This window comes from Xenopus tropicalis, chromosome 9, assembly GCF_000004195.4.
Source record: "Xenopus tropicalis strain Nigerian chromosome 9, UCB_Xtro_10.0, whole genome shotgun sequence".
Classification (NCBI taxonomy): Eukaryota; Metazoa; Chordata; class Amphibia; order Anura; family Pipidae; genus Xenopus; species Xenopus tropicalis.
The window spans coordinates 24,897,267-24,916,736 of NC_030685.2; the positions used below are offsets into that span (position 1 = coordinate 24,897,267).

General features: G+C 39.7%; 1 protein-coding gene across 2 annotated transcripts in view; it reads left to right on the forward strand.

Annotated features, from left to right (window-relative positions):
• Positions 1-19,470, forward strand: part of vwa3a (von Willebrand factor A domain containing 3A) — a 38,589-nt gene that overhangs the window by 10,409 nt on the left and 8,710 nt on the right. For both annotated transcript variants that reach the window (XM_002931981.5, XM_012971297.3), the window contains 20 exons: positions 927-1,052; positions 1,427-1,526; positions 1,868-1,933; positions 2,151-2,282; positions 4,903-5,041; positions 5,249-5,352; positions 5,878-5,958; positions 7,401-7,495; positions 8,726-8,845; positions 9,062-9,136; positions 10,273-10,417; positions 11,165-11,348; positions 12,109-12,179; positions 12,943-13,092; positions 13,508-13,592; positions 14,959-15,069; positions 15,427-15,524; positions 16,769-16,921; positions 17,343-17,451; positions 17,749-17,893. In XM_002931981.5, the coding sequence (XP_002932027.4) occupies positions 927-1,052; positions 1,427-1,526; positions 1,868-1,933; positions 2,151-2,282; positions 4,903-5,041; positions 5,249-5,352; positions 5,878-5,958; positions 7,401-7,495; positions 8,726-8,845; positions 9,062-9,136; positions 10,273-10,417; positions 11,165-11,348; positions 12,109-12,179; positions 12,943-13,092; positions 13,508-13,592; positions 14,959-15,069; positions 15,427-15,524; positions 16,769-16,921; positions 17,343-17,451; positions 17,749-17,893 (2,289 nt within the window). The remainder of the gene's footprint in view (positions 1-926; positions 1,053-1,426; positions 1,527-1,867; positions 1,934-2,150; positions 2,283-4,902; positions 5,042-5,248; positions 5,353-5,877; positions 5,959-7,400; positions 7,496-8,725; positions 8,846-9,061; positions 9,137-10,272; positions 10,418-11,164; positions 11,349-12,108; positions 12,180-12,942; positions 13,093-13,507; positions 13,593-14,958; positions 15,070-15,426; positions 15,525-16,768; positions 16,922-17,342; positions 17,452-17,748; positions 17,894-19,470) is intronic.

Here is a 19,470-nt window from a genome sequence, read left to right on the forward strand (position 1 = left end):
TAGAAGGATAATCAGTCAGGCAATGTGAGTTTGGTTGAACTAACAGCTTTTGGTGTGATTGGTAACACTTTGGACACTTTATAGGGGAACCCTTTTTACCTTCCGCAACTGGTTTATATCATTCCTATATTTTAATCTTATGTAAAGCAAACATTAATGAGACAATAAAAGAAATTCAAGGAATGCAGCTACATCTGCAGAACATTTACACCCACATTATGTTTCACTTGACGATTTCAGTATTCTAAGTCATTTTCAGCATTCTCCATTACAGTCAGTCCAATATGCTGCAGCCAGTCTTAGTTACCTTACTGAATATTCTTTATATTCTGTGCTCCCGGTTCTTGCACTGGCTCCATTGTGCACAAGCATCTAAACAGCCTTACAGCCCTGCTACTTTTCAGATCTCAAAATACTCTCTTAATTACCCTGTATGCTTCAGCAGTTATCTCTATTGCTCTTATTTCTCATGACATCCTCTAATTAACACCTACTAGACAGTTCTGAGACATAGTTGAAGCGAGCTAGCAGTATGGCAGCTTCAGTTCAGGCATGTGACAGTAGTTCTTCTGAGCAATTAGAATCATGAATGTAGCAAGACTCCTTGGTGATCAGTGCTTTGTAGCTGTTAGCAGCTTGCAAACCCTGACAGACAGTAAAGGAAGACTATAGGCAACTTTGCTTGTACGTAAGCTGTCTACTGAGATCCTAGCTAAGTCACTGCACTCACTCCTATGTATGAAGTTAAATATGCAGAAAGAAATACTTTAAGTAAACAGTAATCTGCCTGGTTGAAGGAATGACAAACCATATATTGCACTTATTATCCATTTTGATGCACTTATATCCTTGTTGCTCTAATCAAAAGTAGTGTAGTGCAGTGTTCCCATTCCCATATATAATTTGCCTTTCTCTGTCTTTTAAAGTCTTCATGAAACCAGACAGTGGATACAGGAGCTACAGCCTCAAGGTGGATGCAATTTGCTACGCGCACTGAAGAGGGTGCTGCAGGTCCAAGAACTGGATTCTCTTGTGATTGTTGTAAGCAGCTGGTAAGATGGAAGAATATTAGTAGCTTTTAACCCAATCTTTACTTAACACAACTACTAGTCTTGTTGAGGTCAAGTTAATGGGAAGTATGAATTTACGCAATGCTGGTGTCCTGAGCTTGATAATCCTGTATTAACATGACAGTATCCTGGGAACCGCTCCAGGTGTAATCAAATAATTTTAAAATGTCCTAAGCAACTTTTTAGTATGTCTGTTTTTTTTAATAATTAGCCTTCCTATGTTGGCCCTTTCCAGCCTGCTGTTGTATTTATCTATCAACTAGTAATGTTTTAAATATCTACCCACCCTTTAGTATATATGCTTGTGTTAGCAATCCTTACTGTATATCAGTAATGTTGGTTGTTTTTTTTACCAGTCCTGACCAAACAGAAGAGGCGTTATCTGACTACATCCAGCAATGCACTATTGGGAGAACTATACAAATCCACATTATTGCGTTTGACAGTCTGGGCCAGGTAATATATTTATGTGCATGTTCATGGGGCAATGTAACGTTATAGTTCTTTTCATATTTTAGTAAGTATAATTGTTACCCCTGTGGGTGCTAGAGGTTTTAACAGCACATATACAAGTTAAAAGACACAATAGTCTTACATTGTCTTGACAACAGAATGGAGAAATTGTTCCCCCGGTATCCTTCTCGCAAAACTAGAGATGCACAAACACTTTGCATTTGGTCAAATATTAAATCTTCTTCAAACCATATAGTGGTATAGACCATTTAATCTAGGGCTTTAAAATGTATAAAAATGCTAAAATAAATTGTGATGAGAGCCAGTAATTCCTTCTGCAACAGGGTACCCTACGAAGCTTAGCAGGGGCAGTCGGTGGCCGGTTCCATTGCTACTCTTCGGGGAAAGAAGTGAGTATTGTTGCTTATGTTAGAAAGTGAACACTTTCTGATAATCCAATATTATTTGTTGTCAGAAATTTTAAAAATGTCAGCTTTTCATGCTGTGTGTGGCAAATTAAGCAAAATAAACCTAGAAAAGCTGAGACCAGTCACCAGTCACCAGTAATGACACTGTAAAAACTGTGTAGCTAACTATCCACTAACTATCCACTTTTCAATTTTACAGCATGAGATTTACAGCAGCACTGATATTCAGTTATTGCTAAATGAGATCCAAGCAGCTATAAATGTCCTTAACCAGATTAAGGAGATGCGTCATGGAATGCTGGGAGATTCCCTCATCAGTATAATGCAGGAGGTAATATTAGTAAAGGAGACTGGTATTATGAGTTCTTATGATTTTTTTGTATTTTTGGGTTGTGGGGTGAGGCAAGCTTCCCTAGGCATTGAAATGAAAGGGCACCAACCATCTATAGCACAAACACCATAAAGCATGACTGGACTGTGCTCTTTTTATCTGCTGATGGCCCCTGGCCCAACAGTTAAATTAGCCCAAACTGGTCCATCACATGGCTGGCTAAATCAGACAGGAATAAATATATAATGGCATTATTATAGCCCAGGCGCTGCTAAACCTTTGTGCTAATCATATAATTTACATTTAAAGGTACAGCCCACAATTAAAGATAAACAGCATCTGGTTTCATTTTGAGCAAAAAGTGATTGTTACCTTTGAAAATGACATTTTTATTAGAGCTCCTCATGGAACCTCTGTGGTCCCTACTTTGTGTTACAAATGAGCAGCAGCTTGTCTTGGGTCATTTCCCATAAGGACAGTACAATGTGTAGCCAATCACAGCTAGGCTTACAGTTCTGCCAAGTTGCTGATTGCCTGCCTACAAGATGGGGGGACTGATTTCTGCTTCTCGCACTCCTGAACCACCTGGGAAAGAATCCAGCGGAAGTGAAATTGGTGACTGGTGCTTTTTATTTTTTTTTAATCCGCATTAAAGCTCTGAAAATGCTCATTCCTTCATTTCAACAAAAAAAAATTATTTCAGACAATAATTCCATGGTATACCAGCCTACCCTATAGTTGGTAGTTTCACAGCACATGGAGTATAGAGGTTTACCCGTCTTGGAACAAAGTTATAAGCCAGACACCATGAGGGCAGCACTTCGCCCATTGCCCTAGAACAACATGGTGCTCCCAGTGCAATTTGTTCATTTGCATTAGCAAACGAAGAGTGGTTTAACTACTCATGAAACAAAGGCACATCTATTAATGAACTGCTCCCTCTTTTTCAGTTGAGGAGATCAGTTGGGTAAAGCTGATACATTTTATTGTGTCATTGAGTAGGATTACAGTGCAAGGTTTCAGCACCTTGTTAGCCTCTTTTTTTAGACATGTTATCAGAGCCCTATACATTCTTAAAAACTCTCGCTCTAATCTCCTCAGCCAATAAAGGTATAATGTTTCCTTTACTCCATTTCAGTTTTGTTCACAGCTAGCAGAGTACTAGTATCAATTTAGTTTATTAGTCTTTCAGTGGGCAATTATGTGACAATTTGACGCAGACAAACCAGTTGGTAATGAGAGACTGGATATATAATGCTTGGCTCACAGATCTGGTGGTGTTTCAATTGCTGCTTGTAATTTATAGAGAAGGAAGACTTTAGTGAGGCTTGGTATAGCCCTGTGGCCTTTTCTTACTATATAAAGTATTTCCTTACCCTGTCTTAACAGGGATATAATGGGAAAAAAGTTTGCACATATTATTGCTATTGAAAGCAAAGTTTATGTTAGGCCACAGCAACTGAACAGAGCTGCTGTGCAGATTTCCAGAAGTGGGAAATTAAAAAACGCAACCATTTTACGTAGATGTAACCCCTATTATCCAATCAGCAGTAAACCTGGCCGACTGCAGCAAGACTAAAGGTGGCCATATACTGAAGGTTGTTGTGTGATATGGGATTGATACGATCATTTGGCCCGAGGGCCAGATAGGGAGTCGATGAGTCAATGTGCTCCTCATCCTACATGATTTTTAAACCTGCCTGATTTTCGCACTACAGTTTAATTGTTATTGTTACTTTATATTATTTTATTAATTTATTATATTTTTCTATTCAGGTCCTCTTCTATTCATATATCAGTCTTTTAGTCAAATCACACCTTGGTTGCTAAAGTAATTTGGATCTTAGCAACTAAATAGCTGCTGAATCTCCAAGCTGCAGAGCTGCCAAACAAAAACTGAAAACACTACAATTAATAAAAAATGAAGACCAATTGCAAATTGTCTCAGAATATTACTTTCTTCATCATACTAAAAGTTAACGCAAAGGTGGACAACCCCTTTAAGATGAATTTGACATGGAATAAAATGCTTGTTGAAAAAACATTAAATTACAAATTTTCAGTTTTCTGGATGCCAGTGTTTTTCTTGGCATCACCCTACACCAAAATGTTTATTTTTTCAAATTAACAAAAGTTGCTTTGTCTGGAGTAATGTGAACTCAAAATTTATTAAAGTAGCACCTGTAACCTTAATTTAGTGCAAAAACATGTAAGGCTTCAATGAATGTGATGCTTGTAATAATATTTTAATATCCAGTTTCTGTTTACTCCACTTTTGTGAATTATCTCCATAATTGTCTCAGCTTTGATGACTGACAGACCCTTTTTAACCCTTTTATCAATACTTTTATATGTAATATTATGTGCTAATCATGGGTACCGAGTAACCTGCAGTGCTTCCTGCCTGAATGGGAGACAATCTGGGACAGTGTAGTAAATTTAATATCACTGCTACAATTGGTGGCCCTATCAAATGTACTGCCTATTATAGTTAGCAATCCATTTATCTGATTACTGTAAGGGTGTCAGATATATAAAGCCATGTTTAAATGGGCAATTAGGCATGGCCATGTAAACAAGTCAAGAATCAGCAGCTAATATGAAAGTTTTGTCTGTCTAGTTATCCACGGAACTTGAAAAGGTTTCACCTTCTGCCTTTCTTCCTAAACCTCCAAACCACGATGGTCCTCTGAACATAGAGATTCCTAACTTTTCACCAAAGACTTCAGCAGAATGGCTCAAGAAAAATGGTTTGAAAGGTAACATGCTAAAATCCAGATTCAGCGCTACAGTCCAAAGAAGGGGTGGACCTTATTGGAAAGGGGTTGGGATATATTGTGACCCTGGCTAGTTCTAATGGGACCAATGTATCCTGATTTTAGATAGAGAATGATGGAAGGTATACTGTCATGCTTTTTAATTTTGTAATTTTACATTTAGATAATGATTTTATACTTCTTTTTAAGCCAAGAAATTGAGCCTGTATCAGATATTAGCTCCCAATGCATATTCTCTTGTTGAGGAATTTGTACCCATCCTTCAGAAGACTGTCTCATCAACTCTTCATGAGGTTGGTATATATTGGTTTTTAGATATTCTTGTGTTCTCTATTTACTCACTTTGACTGCCTTGACGATCTGAGATACCAATATCTGACTAAGCTGTACAAGCAAACTATGGATACATGCCAGATATTTAACATATTCAGTATATTTATGTATACGTATAATTAAGTATAAGTATGTAAGAAGAGCTATGACTGCACCAATCACACTGAGCAGTTGTTTTCATGAGGCGTAAAATCTTGTTTATTAACATTTTTTATGGCTATAGATATATACAGCAGCGGCTTCTTAAAAAATAGGCCTAAATAGGAGGAAAAGTCAGTAAGCAAATGTTAATAAATGACAGATGGGTACTGTTAAGGTTGTGTAATACAGGAGATTATACTACCCTGTTGTTGCCTCCCAGCCAAAGACTTTTCTGTTGGTTGATGACAGTATTATCATCCCTGGTCTAAACAGAAAGTAGGGCTCTGCTTATCTCAGTCCAAGTAATGTTGAATATATAACAGCCTACACAATTTGCTTTTTAGAGGGCGATGATGCAGTTTGAATGGCATGATGGCACTGTAAAAAATATTCATGTGGATCCGCCAGTTCTTCGTGAATATCAGGTAATAAGCTCTTATCTCTGTTAATCCACAGTAACATTTTATTTTGCGAACTTGAACATTTAGAAAAAAAGGAAATAGTGATTGTGACATGTGCAAAGCCCTTCTTCTTGTCCAGTAATAAACACTGTTTATTGAAGGTCCCTGGCTGTAATTATTAGGATAATGGCACACGGGGAGATTTGTTACCCATGGTTAACTTTGGGTTACCGCTGGCAACAAATTCTTCATGAGGAAACTAAAGGTGACTTTTGAAAATGAAGCGCTGCATATGTTTTGCCACCCACAAATCACTTTATCGCCGGTGGGAAAGCATTCAGGGTTTTTTTTTTGCCGGCGGTAGCTCATATTTAACCGCAGGTGACATCTCTGTGTGCCATCACCCTTAGGCCTTGACAGTCATTACAGATTGTCACCTGTTGACATTGGCAGATCTTAATAAATTCAACGATCATAGGCTGTTACTCAACAATCATATGCTCCTCTAAGCAGTAAGGATCTGCATATTAAGCTAACAGATGCCATTTTCATAATACTTCCTTAAAAAAGTGGTCCTAACTGGAACATGCTGATGGTGGCCCTAGTAACCAAATACATTTTTAACTGCAAGTTTTCAGGACCACTGTTTTAGGTCCTTTTACTAGGCATAGCCATGACACCTATAGAATACAGCATGTTAGTATTGAAAGCTTGCTATTAAAAATCGATTTATTTTACATATTATTGGAAATGTATAACCAGGGAATGAAAAATAGCTGCCACCCCCGTGATTATCCTTCCTGTAAAACCAGATTAACTCTGCTATTCCTGGCTAATATATACCAGAACGGGTTGCCCAGATACAATCTTTAAAATGTGGATAACTTGGTTAGACCTAACCCTCTTTTAAATGCCCTTGGAACAGTTGTCTTTTGGTCTTATTCCATCCCTTCCTACCTACCACATAACCTGCACCCATGGATGATGCATACATGACTTTGCCAGCTGGAGCCCTCAATTCACAATACATTGACACAATAATCACTTGTTGTTTTATTGAACTTATCAGTTATTTAGTTTGCGTTTCCTTTATAAAAAACAAAACAAAAAAGAAAATGTCTTGATATTGTCCATTTGTTTTAGTCCATTTTCTATTACATAGTATAATGTAAAATCAGCTTCTTTTAAAATATACTGAACCAATGCAAAAGGTAATTTCAGTGCATAGATCACATGCCCTTATCTGACCTGGAGTGACGGATCTTTATCCTTTGTGTGACCTATTCATAAACACAAATGAATGTCAGAATGAACTGTGATGTGATAGTGGTTTGAACATGTTCTTCATATATTCACAGTAAAACAACTCTCATTACAGTCTTATACAATAAATACTTTTGATTGTAGGCTACAATCATGCAAGCACATTAATAACTGTCATGCTTTTCCTCACCTGTGTATTCTAGAGGCAGCTCGCTAAAATGGCAAGAACATATGAGAAAAGAATAGATTGGCTTACAAATGGAAGCAGACGACTGTGGGGAGCTGTCTGTGAAAAAAGGTGCATCTTGATTTACATTGTAATCCCTTCACCAAAAGTGGTCTCTTTGCAGTAACCCCTGTTGTTCCTCCTGAGAGTCTAAGGTCTGTTTCCATGTGTGTTGCAAAACTAGCACACAGCAAATTGAAGGCCTTGGTGCATCTTCAGCAAAATGCAGTCAGTTGCAAGGACCAAATATAGAGGACACAATTACTTTTGTGAATAGCATTTAGATGCACTCAATTTCCAACATTGCGTAGCACAGCTGCATTTGTAAATGAGCTTTATGTTGGATACAGGTATATCCTTTGAACAAAAGCATGCAGCCTCTTTTCTGTAAGAGGATCTAGTATGATGGAAGTATTCTTCCTTAGCCTGCTTTAGAATAAGTACATTTATATTTAAAGGGCCAGTAACCCAAGGGAACCAAATACACAGAGTGCATTTTTACATAATTTTCAAATACTCAGCACCATTTTAGTAGACCCTAATATTTGTATTTAAAATTGCATGTAGTTTCATTTGGCATGATTTTTGAGCACAGGTCATTAAAATGTATTAATTCAAATATGCATTATACAGGGTAGAATTTAGTGATATGTCAAGTCAAATTAATCATTTAAATATATTTGTCTTACTGCTCCTTTAAATTGATAAGTATTATGTAGCTTTTATTGCTGGGTATAACAACATTTCTCCCATGTTTAAAGTGTTTTTTGTCATGTTCCTGTGATTGTTAGGAATGTCACAATACCACTGACAAATTAACACTGTGCTCTTCTTTATGCACGAATCACAACTTTCCCCAGACCAGCATTACCCCAAGGTTAGACTATCTGACTAGTGGAATGGCAGCAGCAGAAGAGAACCAGGTCTGTCATGCTGGGCTGGGGTGCAATCCGTTTGCAAGCCCCTGTACATATAAAGACCACTGGATAAAGACTGTATCTATGTGCTGATATCGTCCTTGCCCAATGGAATTTCCAAACATTTCCAAACCTGCCCAATGTAGGGCAGCACAAAATTGTGTCATTACTGCCAATCATCCGCCTGGCTGGTTCACCATTAAGTTAATTTTTAGTATATTATAGAATGGTGAATTCTTAGTAACTTTTCACTTCATTTTTTATACTTTTTGAATTCCTTATCTATCTGTTCAGGTCCTCTCCTTGGTTGCTAGGGTAAGGGTTGCTAGGGTGAAGTCTAGTTGTTACTAGTGTAGGCTAAACCTGTGTACTTTTGTTTTTGCAGGGTTGTGTTGCTGGTGGACATATCTCTTTCAAACTCAATGCACATTATTCATATCCAACATTCTCTGAGGCTTTTGCTTGAGGAGCAAATGTCAAATAAGGATTTATTTAACATTATAGCGTGAGTACCTGCAGGGGGATTTGTCACTGTTCTAAGCTTTTTAATAGAAGGTTTTGTAAGAAACAGAGCTAAAATAAAGTCCTGCTATCAAATCAATACAAAACACATTCTTTAATGTTAAACCCTTCTGTAACAACCCTACACATGAAAAATGATGTACAGTATATATGGTATGTATGAATGTAAGAATAATAATGTTTCCATGTGTTATTTCAGATTTGGAAGTGAGATTACTTCATGGAAGTCAGAAATGGTTCCTCCAACTGCAGAAAACTTGCAGCGTGCTTGGAAGTATGTCACTCTACTTTTGAATGTAAAATGGCAGGTTTTGGAATCCTGTCTAAGATCAAACTGTGAGATTACGTTTGGTATTGGATCAAAAGCTAAACTACCAGCTGCTGCTGAGTACTATTTACATATGCAAACAGGCATGTTAGTGATGTTATTGACTGTCCTGTCTGAAAATATCCTGCACAGGTTTAACACGTGTTCACACAAGTCTTTTAAAATCTAAGAGGACAAAGGTGTGAATGCTGTGGAGTTACTTTGATAGGATTACCAAAGTATCATGCAACTCTTCAAAACAGGTGTTACTTGTTAGAGTTGCCTGAATGGATGTGTGAAGAGTTCTGAAACTGCCGGGGTACAGATGTTAGAACAGCATTGTATGTAGCAGACAGGTGGTGTTGAAGTCCCCCGCCTCTGTTTAGGGATGGTTTCTCCACTTTAACATGAATGGCCTCTTTTACACCTCTTTCAAACCAGCGGTCTTCTTTGTCCAAAATTTGGACGTTGCTATTTTCAAAGGAGTTTGCCTGGATTATATCTGTGTAGAAAAGTGACTTCTGCAACAATGTTTTTATATATCTCTTTGGATCTCTGGCCAAATGTTGGAATGTGGACTATATAATTCTGATCCGATCGTTTGGCCTTAGGCCCAAACAATCACATTACAATGAGGGGGATAGAAGCAGTTGGAGAGAGGATCACATCAGTGACCCAATGCAGTTCTTGATCCAATAGGATCTGCTAGATTGACTCTTGCCCTATTTTTGGCCAGATGTAGATGGGGAGGCCCGTCAAACAGATAAACTAGCGAATTAGTCTGAAGGACCCAAATTGGAAGCTTAAATCTGCCCATGTATGACCACCTAAAGTCTATTAATTAACAGAATCAGTCACATTTCTAAAATCTATGAAGAAAGTTTTTCATATTATTTAATTAATACTACAGACTACCATTGTGTGTATAATATAATTTAATATAAATTATTTTAGCACAACTGTCCTTATCATTTATAGTTCATCTACAGCCTTTTCACAGTTCCTTAGTATTTGTTTATTTTTCTTTAATCTCACCAAGCTTCTGAGAGAGAGTTCTCAGGATGTCTCACATGATTATGTATATTCTCGCAATCTGCTTTTAGATGGGTGCTAAGCTTAAATTGCGAAGGGGGTAGAAATGTCCTTGGAGCAATGAGAAGAGCAGTGGAAGTCAACTTTATTGATAACGAGAATCAAGAGTCCCAAGGCATCTATTTATTTACTAGTGGTGTTCCAGATCAGGATTTGGTACGTAATGAACATCTCACGTGGACATAAAATGGGAAATGGGATTGCTTTTGCAACTTTTGCTGCAAGCCTAGTGGGACAACATTAGTGACCACTCAGTATTGTTCCTGCCAGAGCCCACTGAGAAGTTGTCACCATTCTTTTCTTTATTTTGCCTGCTCTTGGGGGATCGCTGAAAGCTTCCCATTGTTGCCAGGGAAAAGATCCTGACTCATGGCGCACAAGTAAGGGAAGCAACAACAGAGTCTTTACATGTAAATCTCTGTGGCAGAAGCATGGCAATCTAACAGCTCTGTATGCCGTTGCACTTAGTCAGAAGGGGAAGCATTGCCTATTATAACTATATTTGCCTATGAGAAAAGTATGCTCATCTTTCAAGCAGGTGTATGAACAGATGTGTCAGCAAAATATTTTTGCAATTGCCTTTTTTAAAATTAAGCATTTTCAAGATGTAAACAATCTGCATTATTAGGTTCCTCTTAGCCAGGCACAGTGCAGGCCAGATATATTATCATGTCATTGATCACATAAATGTCAAATAAGCTTGCACTTTTGCACATCACTCACTGGCTGTGGGCTGGGTCTGAAGATACAGCTAGGGGGTCTGTGACCCCCTGACTACAGGGGCATGTTAGGAACCTAAAGATAAAGTGCAGCTTGCAAGATAAAAATCTTAAAAAACTTTGAATTTAAAAGATAAAAGGCAATTTAAAAAATGTGTATGTGTTTTTCTATGTGTATTTTCAGCATACAGTTTCGGCTTACCTGTCAGAAGCAACTAGCGGCTCTGATTTGCAACTTCATGTTTGCCTGTTCAGTGTGGGGGAAATGAATGTGGAAGATCTCACAGAAGACACTAATAACACAACTGGCATTTTGAAAGACTTGGCACATATTTCTAATGGAAGGTTCCATTGGTTTGATGAGAAAGGTAGGAAATTACAAAAAAAATATATTGTTGTTTTATTCACTTTTACTTGTTATTCACTTTCACAGTGTTAATTAAGTCTCCAAGACAGATGTAAGAAATTTAAACCAGTATATTCAACCAAAATGAAACCCACCCCATGACATGAGGGAGATAATAATTCACATCATGTCCTTGTGAGAATTTATATCATGGTACCATTTAGTGTGAAGAAGAATTTGGGCTTAATAAAATCCAGGACCACATCATTATTTCCCTTGTGACATGGGTTTCATTTTGGTTGAAAATACTGGTTTCAATGCCTTATGCTTGTCCTGGGGACTCTTAAAACACTATTTTAAAAATATTGGAAGGACCAGTATAGTTCCTTTTTATTGACATACCTGTTTTACAAAGGGGTATATTTATAAACACTGGGCAAATTTTTCACTGGGCAGGAACCCATGGCATCCAATCAAATTTCATTCTGTAACCTGCAGCTTGCTGAAAAAAGCCAATTGCTGATTGGTTGCTAGTAGTTACTGCACATGTGCATATTTACTCAGTGTTTATAAATGACCCACAGAATGTTTTATTTTTATTCCTGACTGTCCCGTCCAGAGTGTGCCGGTATCTTTTAGCTGTTGACTTAAAAATTCACTACTGTATTAACATTCCTTATGGGTTCATTTTATCATAAATGGTTCTGTCCTCTAACGGTCATTTTTTTTGTTTTTGATGCCATTTTAAATAATCTGTATGTAACTCTTGTCATGTGTTTCAGGTCTGATTGAGAGTGATGACATTAGTTTTCTTATATCAGAGATGGAAAAAGCCATGAACTATTCAAGCAAGGTGGGATTAAATGTCTGTTTGTAAAAATATTTTATTTACCCTGTTCATACACAAGATTTTGTATTCTTCATCCTACTACTTAAGCTTGTATACAGTTAATTATTAACTGACCATAGCCAGGGGGTGATTTATTTGTATGTTAGGCATTTTTTACACAGATGTATTCTTAGTATTCCAGCTCCTGTTTTCATGTTTAATACCCAGAATACATAGCAGCATACATGCAGTTGCAATTTTTATGTATGATACCCCAGAACACATGGCAAGATAGATAGAGTGCCTAATTCGCAGAAGGGATCGGTGACAGGCAGGTTGAAGGAGGAGCAGGACAGAGCAGTGACAAGCCGGGCTTGCAGGTTTGCTGCAGAGAGTAAATAGGCAGAAGAGGTACCTGCTTGGCGCCCCTCCACTATTGCACACTAGGCACGTGATTCTTCTGCCTACCTCTAGTTCTGGCCCTAATACAACCTACAACATATGACTGGATAAAATGCAGTGTCAGTTCCATGTATAAACTTCCCCGCCACATGACAGGATAGATACAGTGCCATCTTGCATATGCAATAACCTGGGGACAATTTCATGCATAATACCCCAGTATGCATGACAGGATAAATACGGTGCAAACTCCAACTATAATACCTCCATGAACACATAGCAGGATAAATTAAGTGGAAATGCCATGTATAATATATCCTGTGTGTTGTAGGACATTTATTGGTGTTGTTAGCCTTTGTAAAATCCACAATATTTCTCGTTGCAGTGTGCTCTCCTTGTTGAATCATTAAAACAGCGCTCAGGAATTAAGGAGGAAGTTATAAGTGAAGGGGAAATTATCACTTTCCCAAAAGAAAAATACAAGCTGCAGAAATTGCCCCTTCCTAGACCAACTGCTCTGACACTTGCTAGAATGGTTTGTATTTTTTTTCTTGGTTGTTATGTTCCATAGCACCCAGGTAATCTAATACTAAGAAATACAGAAATACTTTTGCATGTGGGGAACGCTGATAAATACATGCTTGTGGCAAATGTATACCCTTGGCACATCAGAGGGTTGGAGAACGTAAAATTATTTTACCTTTATGGCTGGTGAATCTGATTTCACACCTGGAGTGGGGAGCAGGTTACTGCAACATGTTGCTTACCAACCCCTTGGATGTTGCTCCCAGTGGCCTCAAAGCATGTGAACATTTTTTGACTATTATAACTTTAACATATAAAGATAATAACAGTAGTTAATTAGATGTCTGGTGTCTTTCTGCTGCTGGTAATTGTGCTCTCGAAAGGTTTGTCAGCTGTTAAAATCCAAAAATCAACCTGATTTACAGGGTGCCAAGGAAGACCAGGAAGGCAAAAAGGATCTAAAAGTACTGATGTGGCGTCCAAACAGTGCCAAAGCTGAAATTCCTCCAGGTACATATAATCTAGAAAATATCATCTAAATCAGCCACCCCTTGTAGCATGCTTAAACGGCACCTATCACCCTAAAATTGCTTCCCCTACCAAAGGTGTGGGTTAATAGAGCCTACACTTCATTTGGGGGAAACAATAGTTTTTTTAAAAAAAATAGCCCCTACAGTGCTAGCCTGCCCACTGTACATCCACTGCTCCTACATCACACACATGTGCTTAATGAGTGGGCAGAGAGTCTCATTCATAATGCCCATGCGTGCTGATAACATGGCCACCAGCACCGGGATCTTCAACCAGAGCGCAGCTCTATTAGTCGGCACCTCTGGTGGGGGAAGCAATTTTAGTTTTAGTTGGGCAAGGCCCCTTGCGGGCTTGGAGCAGTAGTTGAGGGAGCTCAGCCTGAAGGCCAATATATCTGATAATTGGGCGGGGTAGAAGTGCAATTTGCTCTTCTAGATATGCCTGAAAGCCCAGCTTGAAGGTCAGCTAGGGTGAGATTTGGGATGCATTTTTATTTGCTGTCCAAGAGATTCTTGAAACTATGACAGATGCATCTATTTTCCTATATCTGTGCAAAGTTATAGATGCAAAGGGACTGTAAACTTAACACCTGATGTGTTAGATGTTCCAGTCTAAAGATAATGTGTTTATGCATGAATTAACACGTGAATAGGGAGCCATGTGTACATAGGTCAGGCAGGATTCTTGAGGTGGCCATAACACAGATTTTGTTCAGGCCCCATCAAAATCTTTTGTCCCACCCGATCGACGAGACGACCAATATCCAATGCTCTTGCCATATCAGTTGTCTCGTTGATTCGCCATACATGCATCAAATATTGTATGAAACCGATCATATTGGTGCATGTATGGCGGATCAACGAGACAACTGATATGGCAAGAGCATTGGATATCAGTCGCCTCGTCGATCGGGTGGGACAAAAGATTTTGATGGGGCCTGAACAAAATCTGTGTTAGGGTTGAATCGTAAGGTGGAGGTATAATCCCTAGTGTTTTTACCTCTAAATCTGACGATTCAGCCTTGAATGTCAGTGGAGGTAACACACAATCTTTAAGATCGTTATTGGTACGTGTATGGGCACCTTTATTAGTGTTGTTATTAGTGTTGGAGTGTTGTGGAAATTCTGCTACATAAGCACTGCACTGACTTAGTTGCATTAGTTCATCACTAGTGTATGTATCCTTATTCCACCAACCATGAAGCCTCTTTCATCAGCTGTTCAAGGATTACCTATAGAATGTCTAATAACAGAGACAGGTCCCAGGTTGTTAATGCTGTATGTGCATGTATACTGATATCCCACAATATAAAAAAAATAACCTGTTTGCTACAATTCACTTTCAGCTCAACCGATGAAAGATAGGCTTCAAACATCTACAGAAAAAAAGGTGAATGGAAAGAAACAATCCAAAATGTCCTTCGATGTATTTTATACTGAAAATGGAAAAAATGTTGGTAAGGATATCTATTGTTCATAGGCGATAGCTTAGAACAGCTAAGCTAAGATGCATTTTAGCTTCTAACACATCAAATGAGCATCAAAAGTGTTAAATTATGTTTTGTTTTTTTAAAGTTGGCCTGGGCCTTGAGTATTTACAGTGCATACAGCCCAGACTTTGTGCAGAAATTCAGTATGCAAGAGGACACTTAACATGCAAGTGATTGGGGGGGGGGGTTAATATGTCATACATACAAGTTAGGAATCATTGTGCCATAATGGTTCTACATGGGTGAATGCAGTTACCCAATAACAGCTTCTAATTATTATATATAGTGGGATCAGACATTCTATGTTCTTCTATAACTGTGCAGGTGTTGTATACAAGGACTACCCAGCCACAAAGACAGTGAGGAAGTCTGTACCCTTTATTGTGCTTCCCAAAGAAGAAGAATTCTGTTCAACCAAACTGGTAATGTGATAACACTTATAGTTGCAATTTAAGCTTTATATAGGGAACGTGGCACTGCAGATAAAGAACCATTTCACCAAATGGCTTGCTCATGCTAATATATGTTTTACCTGCATTTTTAGTGTCTAACTTGTTTTTATTTATTCATAAAAGTCCCAGTTTTGTGGACATTGAAGGGCATGGGCTGTTAAAGTAGATCAGGGGGTATATCTGGTGATAATTGTGCATTGCATGGATTGGTCAGCTGTGTGGCATTAATGGACACAATTCACCTTATATTCTCATATCCGGTGTTGTATTTCCAGTCACATCAGCTGTAAGGCTATACCATGTTATTAGAACTGCAGGAGGACTATACCATTTGAAAAAAAAAACAAAAAGGCTCAGTGCTTCAAATTGGTTTCCATTAAGGCACTGAGCATCTTAAGGCATTCTTTCCCCTTCTGTCCCACACTGCAGCATTTAACCAGATATCCTACAGTAAGGGTAAGATTCCTATGGGATTTTTAAAAGTGGATTTATCAAGTGGTGAGTTCTAAAGGTGGCCATACACGAGCGATGTCGCCAAGCGAGCGGATCTTCCCCCGATATCCCCACCTACGGGTGGGCGATATCGGGGAGCATTTAGGTAAAAAAAAAAATTAATCCGATCGTTTGGCCCTGGGGCCAAACGATCAGATTATGTGGGCGGCAATGGGGCAGTCGGATCAGGGACCGCATCAACGAGCCGATGCGGTCCCCGATCCGACCGGATTTTCTAACCTGGCCGATCGAGATCTGGCCAATTTCAGGCCAGATATCGGTCGGCCAGGCCGCTCTGCTCTCCCCATACATGGGCCGATTAGCTGCCGAATCGGTCCAAGGGACCGATATCGGCAGCTATAGTCGGCCCGTGTATGGGGACCTTAACTTTCACCCATTGATAAATACCCTTCTAAAGATCCTATTGAAATGAATAGAACGTGGGTGAGTTTTTATGTATTAAGCTCTAAACTCACATTTTGATAAATCTGCCCCTAAATGTTGTATTTTCCTTTGCCTATCACAGTCAGCTGCTACAACATCCATTATACTGAGAGAATGCATCACTCTGCACTCAGGAGACAGGAGAGATGGTGCACAAGCAAATACATACACCAGCTCTATTCAGTAACTAGATCTGGCCAATATGGAGTGTTAACACAATATCTAGCCACATTATGGCCCAGTGTAAATGTTTTGTTTTTTTTATCTTTCATAAACAGTGGCTGAAAAAATACAGTTTGAAAAAGCTGAAGTTGGAGCTACCCAAGCTGATGTTTGGTCCAGACTGCACTCATCAAAAGAAAATGGTGCCAACCTTACATAAGAAGGTTTCTGCGAAATACTGCACCATATTCCCCAGCATAGAGGTCAATGTGAGTGCTGTGTCTCTTGCATGATTTTATATACAGTGTAAGGCATGCACAGGCAGTAGAACAGAGACAAGCTCATATATAAAAGATAAGGGCAAGGCATAAAGGTGAAATAGAGCCACAGAGCATGCTGGTTTGTTTTTTTTTGGCTGCTGCCCTGCTTTTTCCACGGGTCTTTGCCAGAGTAAAATGGAGAATAGTTAGATTAGGGGCAACTCTAGTCTTGAACAATGTCATTTGCCAAGTGCTCTTATTAACCTATTAACTTTGCTTCCCTGAAGTACCTTTCCTTGAAATTAGGCAGCTGCTATTAAACAGAAGCTATGGCTGTTTATCAGTGCACAAATCTGCCAAAAAATAGTACTTTATTCTGCAGTATTATTGTTTCTCTGAGTTAATATTCTCTATGCTGTGCCATATACAGGGAGTAGTGAGACACCTCCAGTTCCAGCCTAAGGAGCTTGATGAATATGTCGATCAGGTTGAGAAACTGCTGCGTCGTTACCTTCAGCGGATGCAATGGCTTTTGTCTGGTAACTTGAATTTGCAATGATTTAAAACAGTGTCTTTCTGTCCTTTACTATTTTCTGCACTGCTTGTCCTGACTACGTGCACCATTAAAGCAATGCTTGAGTATTTAGCTCCCTGCTAATCTCCAATAAAGAAGGAGAATCACAGATAAAGCTTTTTGTGAACAGGCATCTTAAGGGGAGGAGGCCTGACTACTGCAGTGTTGGTTTAGTGTACATGTTGTCAGAACCAGCAGTGCATGCTCTTGCCAGTATTTCTATCCACATAGATGTACATATAAATTTCCCTGTGCCGTGCAGGAAGTCGTCGAGTCTTCGGCACTATTCTAGAGTCAAATGTCTGCATACTAATCGATGCATCGAGTTCCATGGCTCCTTTTTTCTCTGAACTGCAAAAGGCGCTGACATCAGTTTTGTGGGAACAGCTTAGGACAAGAAGCATTCGGTAGGAGGAAATATCTGTTAAAATGCTGTTATTAGGTCTGTTTCTGTAGCATGGATGAAGTAATTTTGCAACTTGAACCTATTTACCATTGGCTGTGGTTCTGGAACTCTCACCATGAAGTTTGCTTGGGGATTAGTGAGAGAATAGAGGGCCTTAGAATGGATCTCAATGCATTCAGTGTCTCATGTCTAAATCTCCCCAGGCTAGAGTTTCCCAGCATGCAATGCCTATCACAAACTTGGCTCTGTTGGTAACTTCTTAAGGGAGTGATTCCACGGCTTCACTTTTCTTGCTATAGAAAGGCCCATTTTTATCCACAGGGCATTCAAGCATATATGATGCAACTTTAGTCCAGTGCAAATCTTTGCTCCCAATGACGGAGGCACAATTGTTGTTCTGGATTGGGAGTGCAAATTTCACCTGCCATGTAAGAGGCGGCACAAGGGTAGGATATGAGCCTATAGGGACAGCATGCAGGGGGAACATGGTACTTATAGTCAGCTCCAGGAACATGTTAGGTTTAGTAGCAGGTTCCTTTAGGGGAGTGCAGGTAGGCACAAACAGTCCATTTACAATACTTGAATGAGTGAAATGATAGCTTGTAAAACTAGCAGTTACCTCTAATAACTAAAAATCACATTTCTCTTACAGGTGTCTGTGGGACACAGGGACCATGGGTATAGTATCTACCAGCAGGAAACAGGACACTAGAATAGGAAGAAGAGGAAGAAGCCCCTCCTCCCTGCTACTATACCCCCCGTCACTTCCTGAGTGAGCCAGTTTTATCTAGTGTCCCTAAGGAGACAGGACCTTCTTGTATTTATCCTGGTTACACCTTGAAAGATTATCTGCGGCCAGACTAAGTCTGGCACCAGGGGCTGACCTTTGGACCTCCGCTAGGAGCACTCCTGTTAAGGCTCCCCCCTCCGTGGGACATAAGGCACTGGGGCTACTAAGACTTCTCTGAAGCGGGCCACCACAGACTCCCTGCCCCCCCTTACTATCAGGGCGCAGAAGCTGTCCAGAGCCTTACCAGGTACCAGTTAGGGTAGATATGTGCGTGCTGCCTGCCTGCCTGCTTGCTTATGCGCCTTCCCTCTGTAGCTTCCTTCCCTTACTCGCCTCCCGACAGCGCTTGTTTCCCCCCTGCGATCCTTGCGTTCCACCGTGCGTTCCACTGACATCCGCGCCATTTTCCCTCTAGCGCGGGAGATCTCTCTTACTAATCACGCGAGATTTCGCCTGCTCATTCTCCTCTGGCGCGTCTCCTGTCGGCGCCTTTTGCGTTACCGCTCGCCTAGGAACGGCAGGGGACTTCTCTTCTTGATCCGCTCTCCATCCTGAAAAGAAAAATCCTTTTCTCACGGACCCACAGCTAGCAGCATTCGCAAGTAAGGGGAAGGAGGAAGCTAGGGAGGGGGCAACCTTGGGGAAGGAGTTTCCCAAGGGGGTTACCAGGGCATGCAGGGGACCTCTCTTCTCAGGCACAGGCGTTTCCGCACTTTCAGGCCTCCCTTAGCTTTAAGGGTAATTCCTGGTAAAAAAAAAAAAAAAAAAATTCCATTTATCCTAACTAC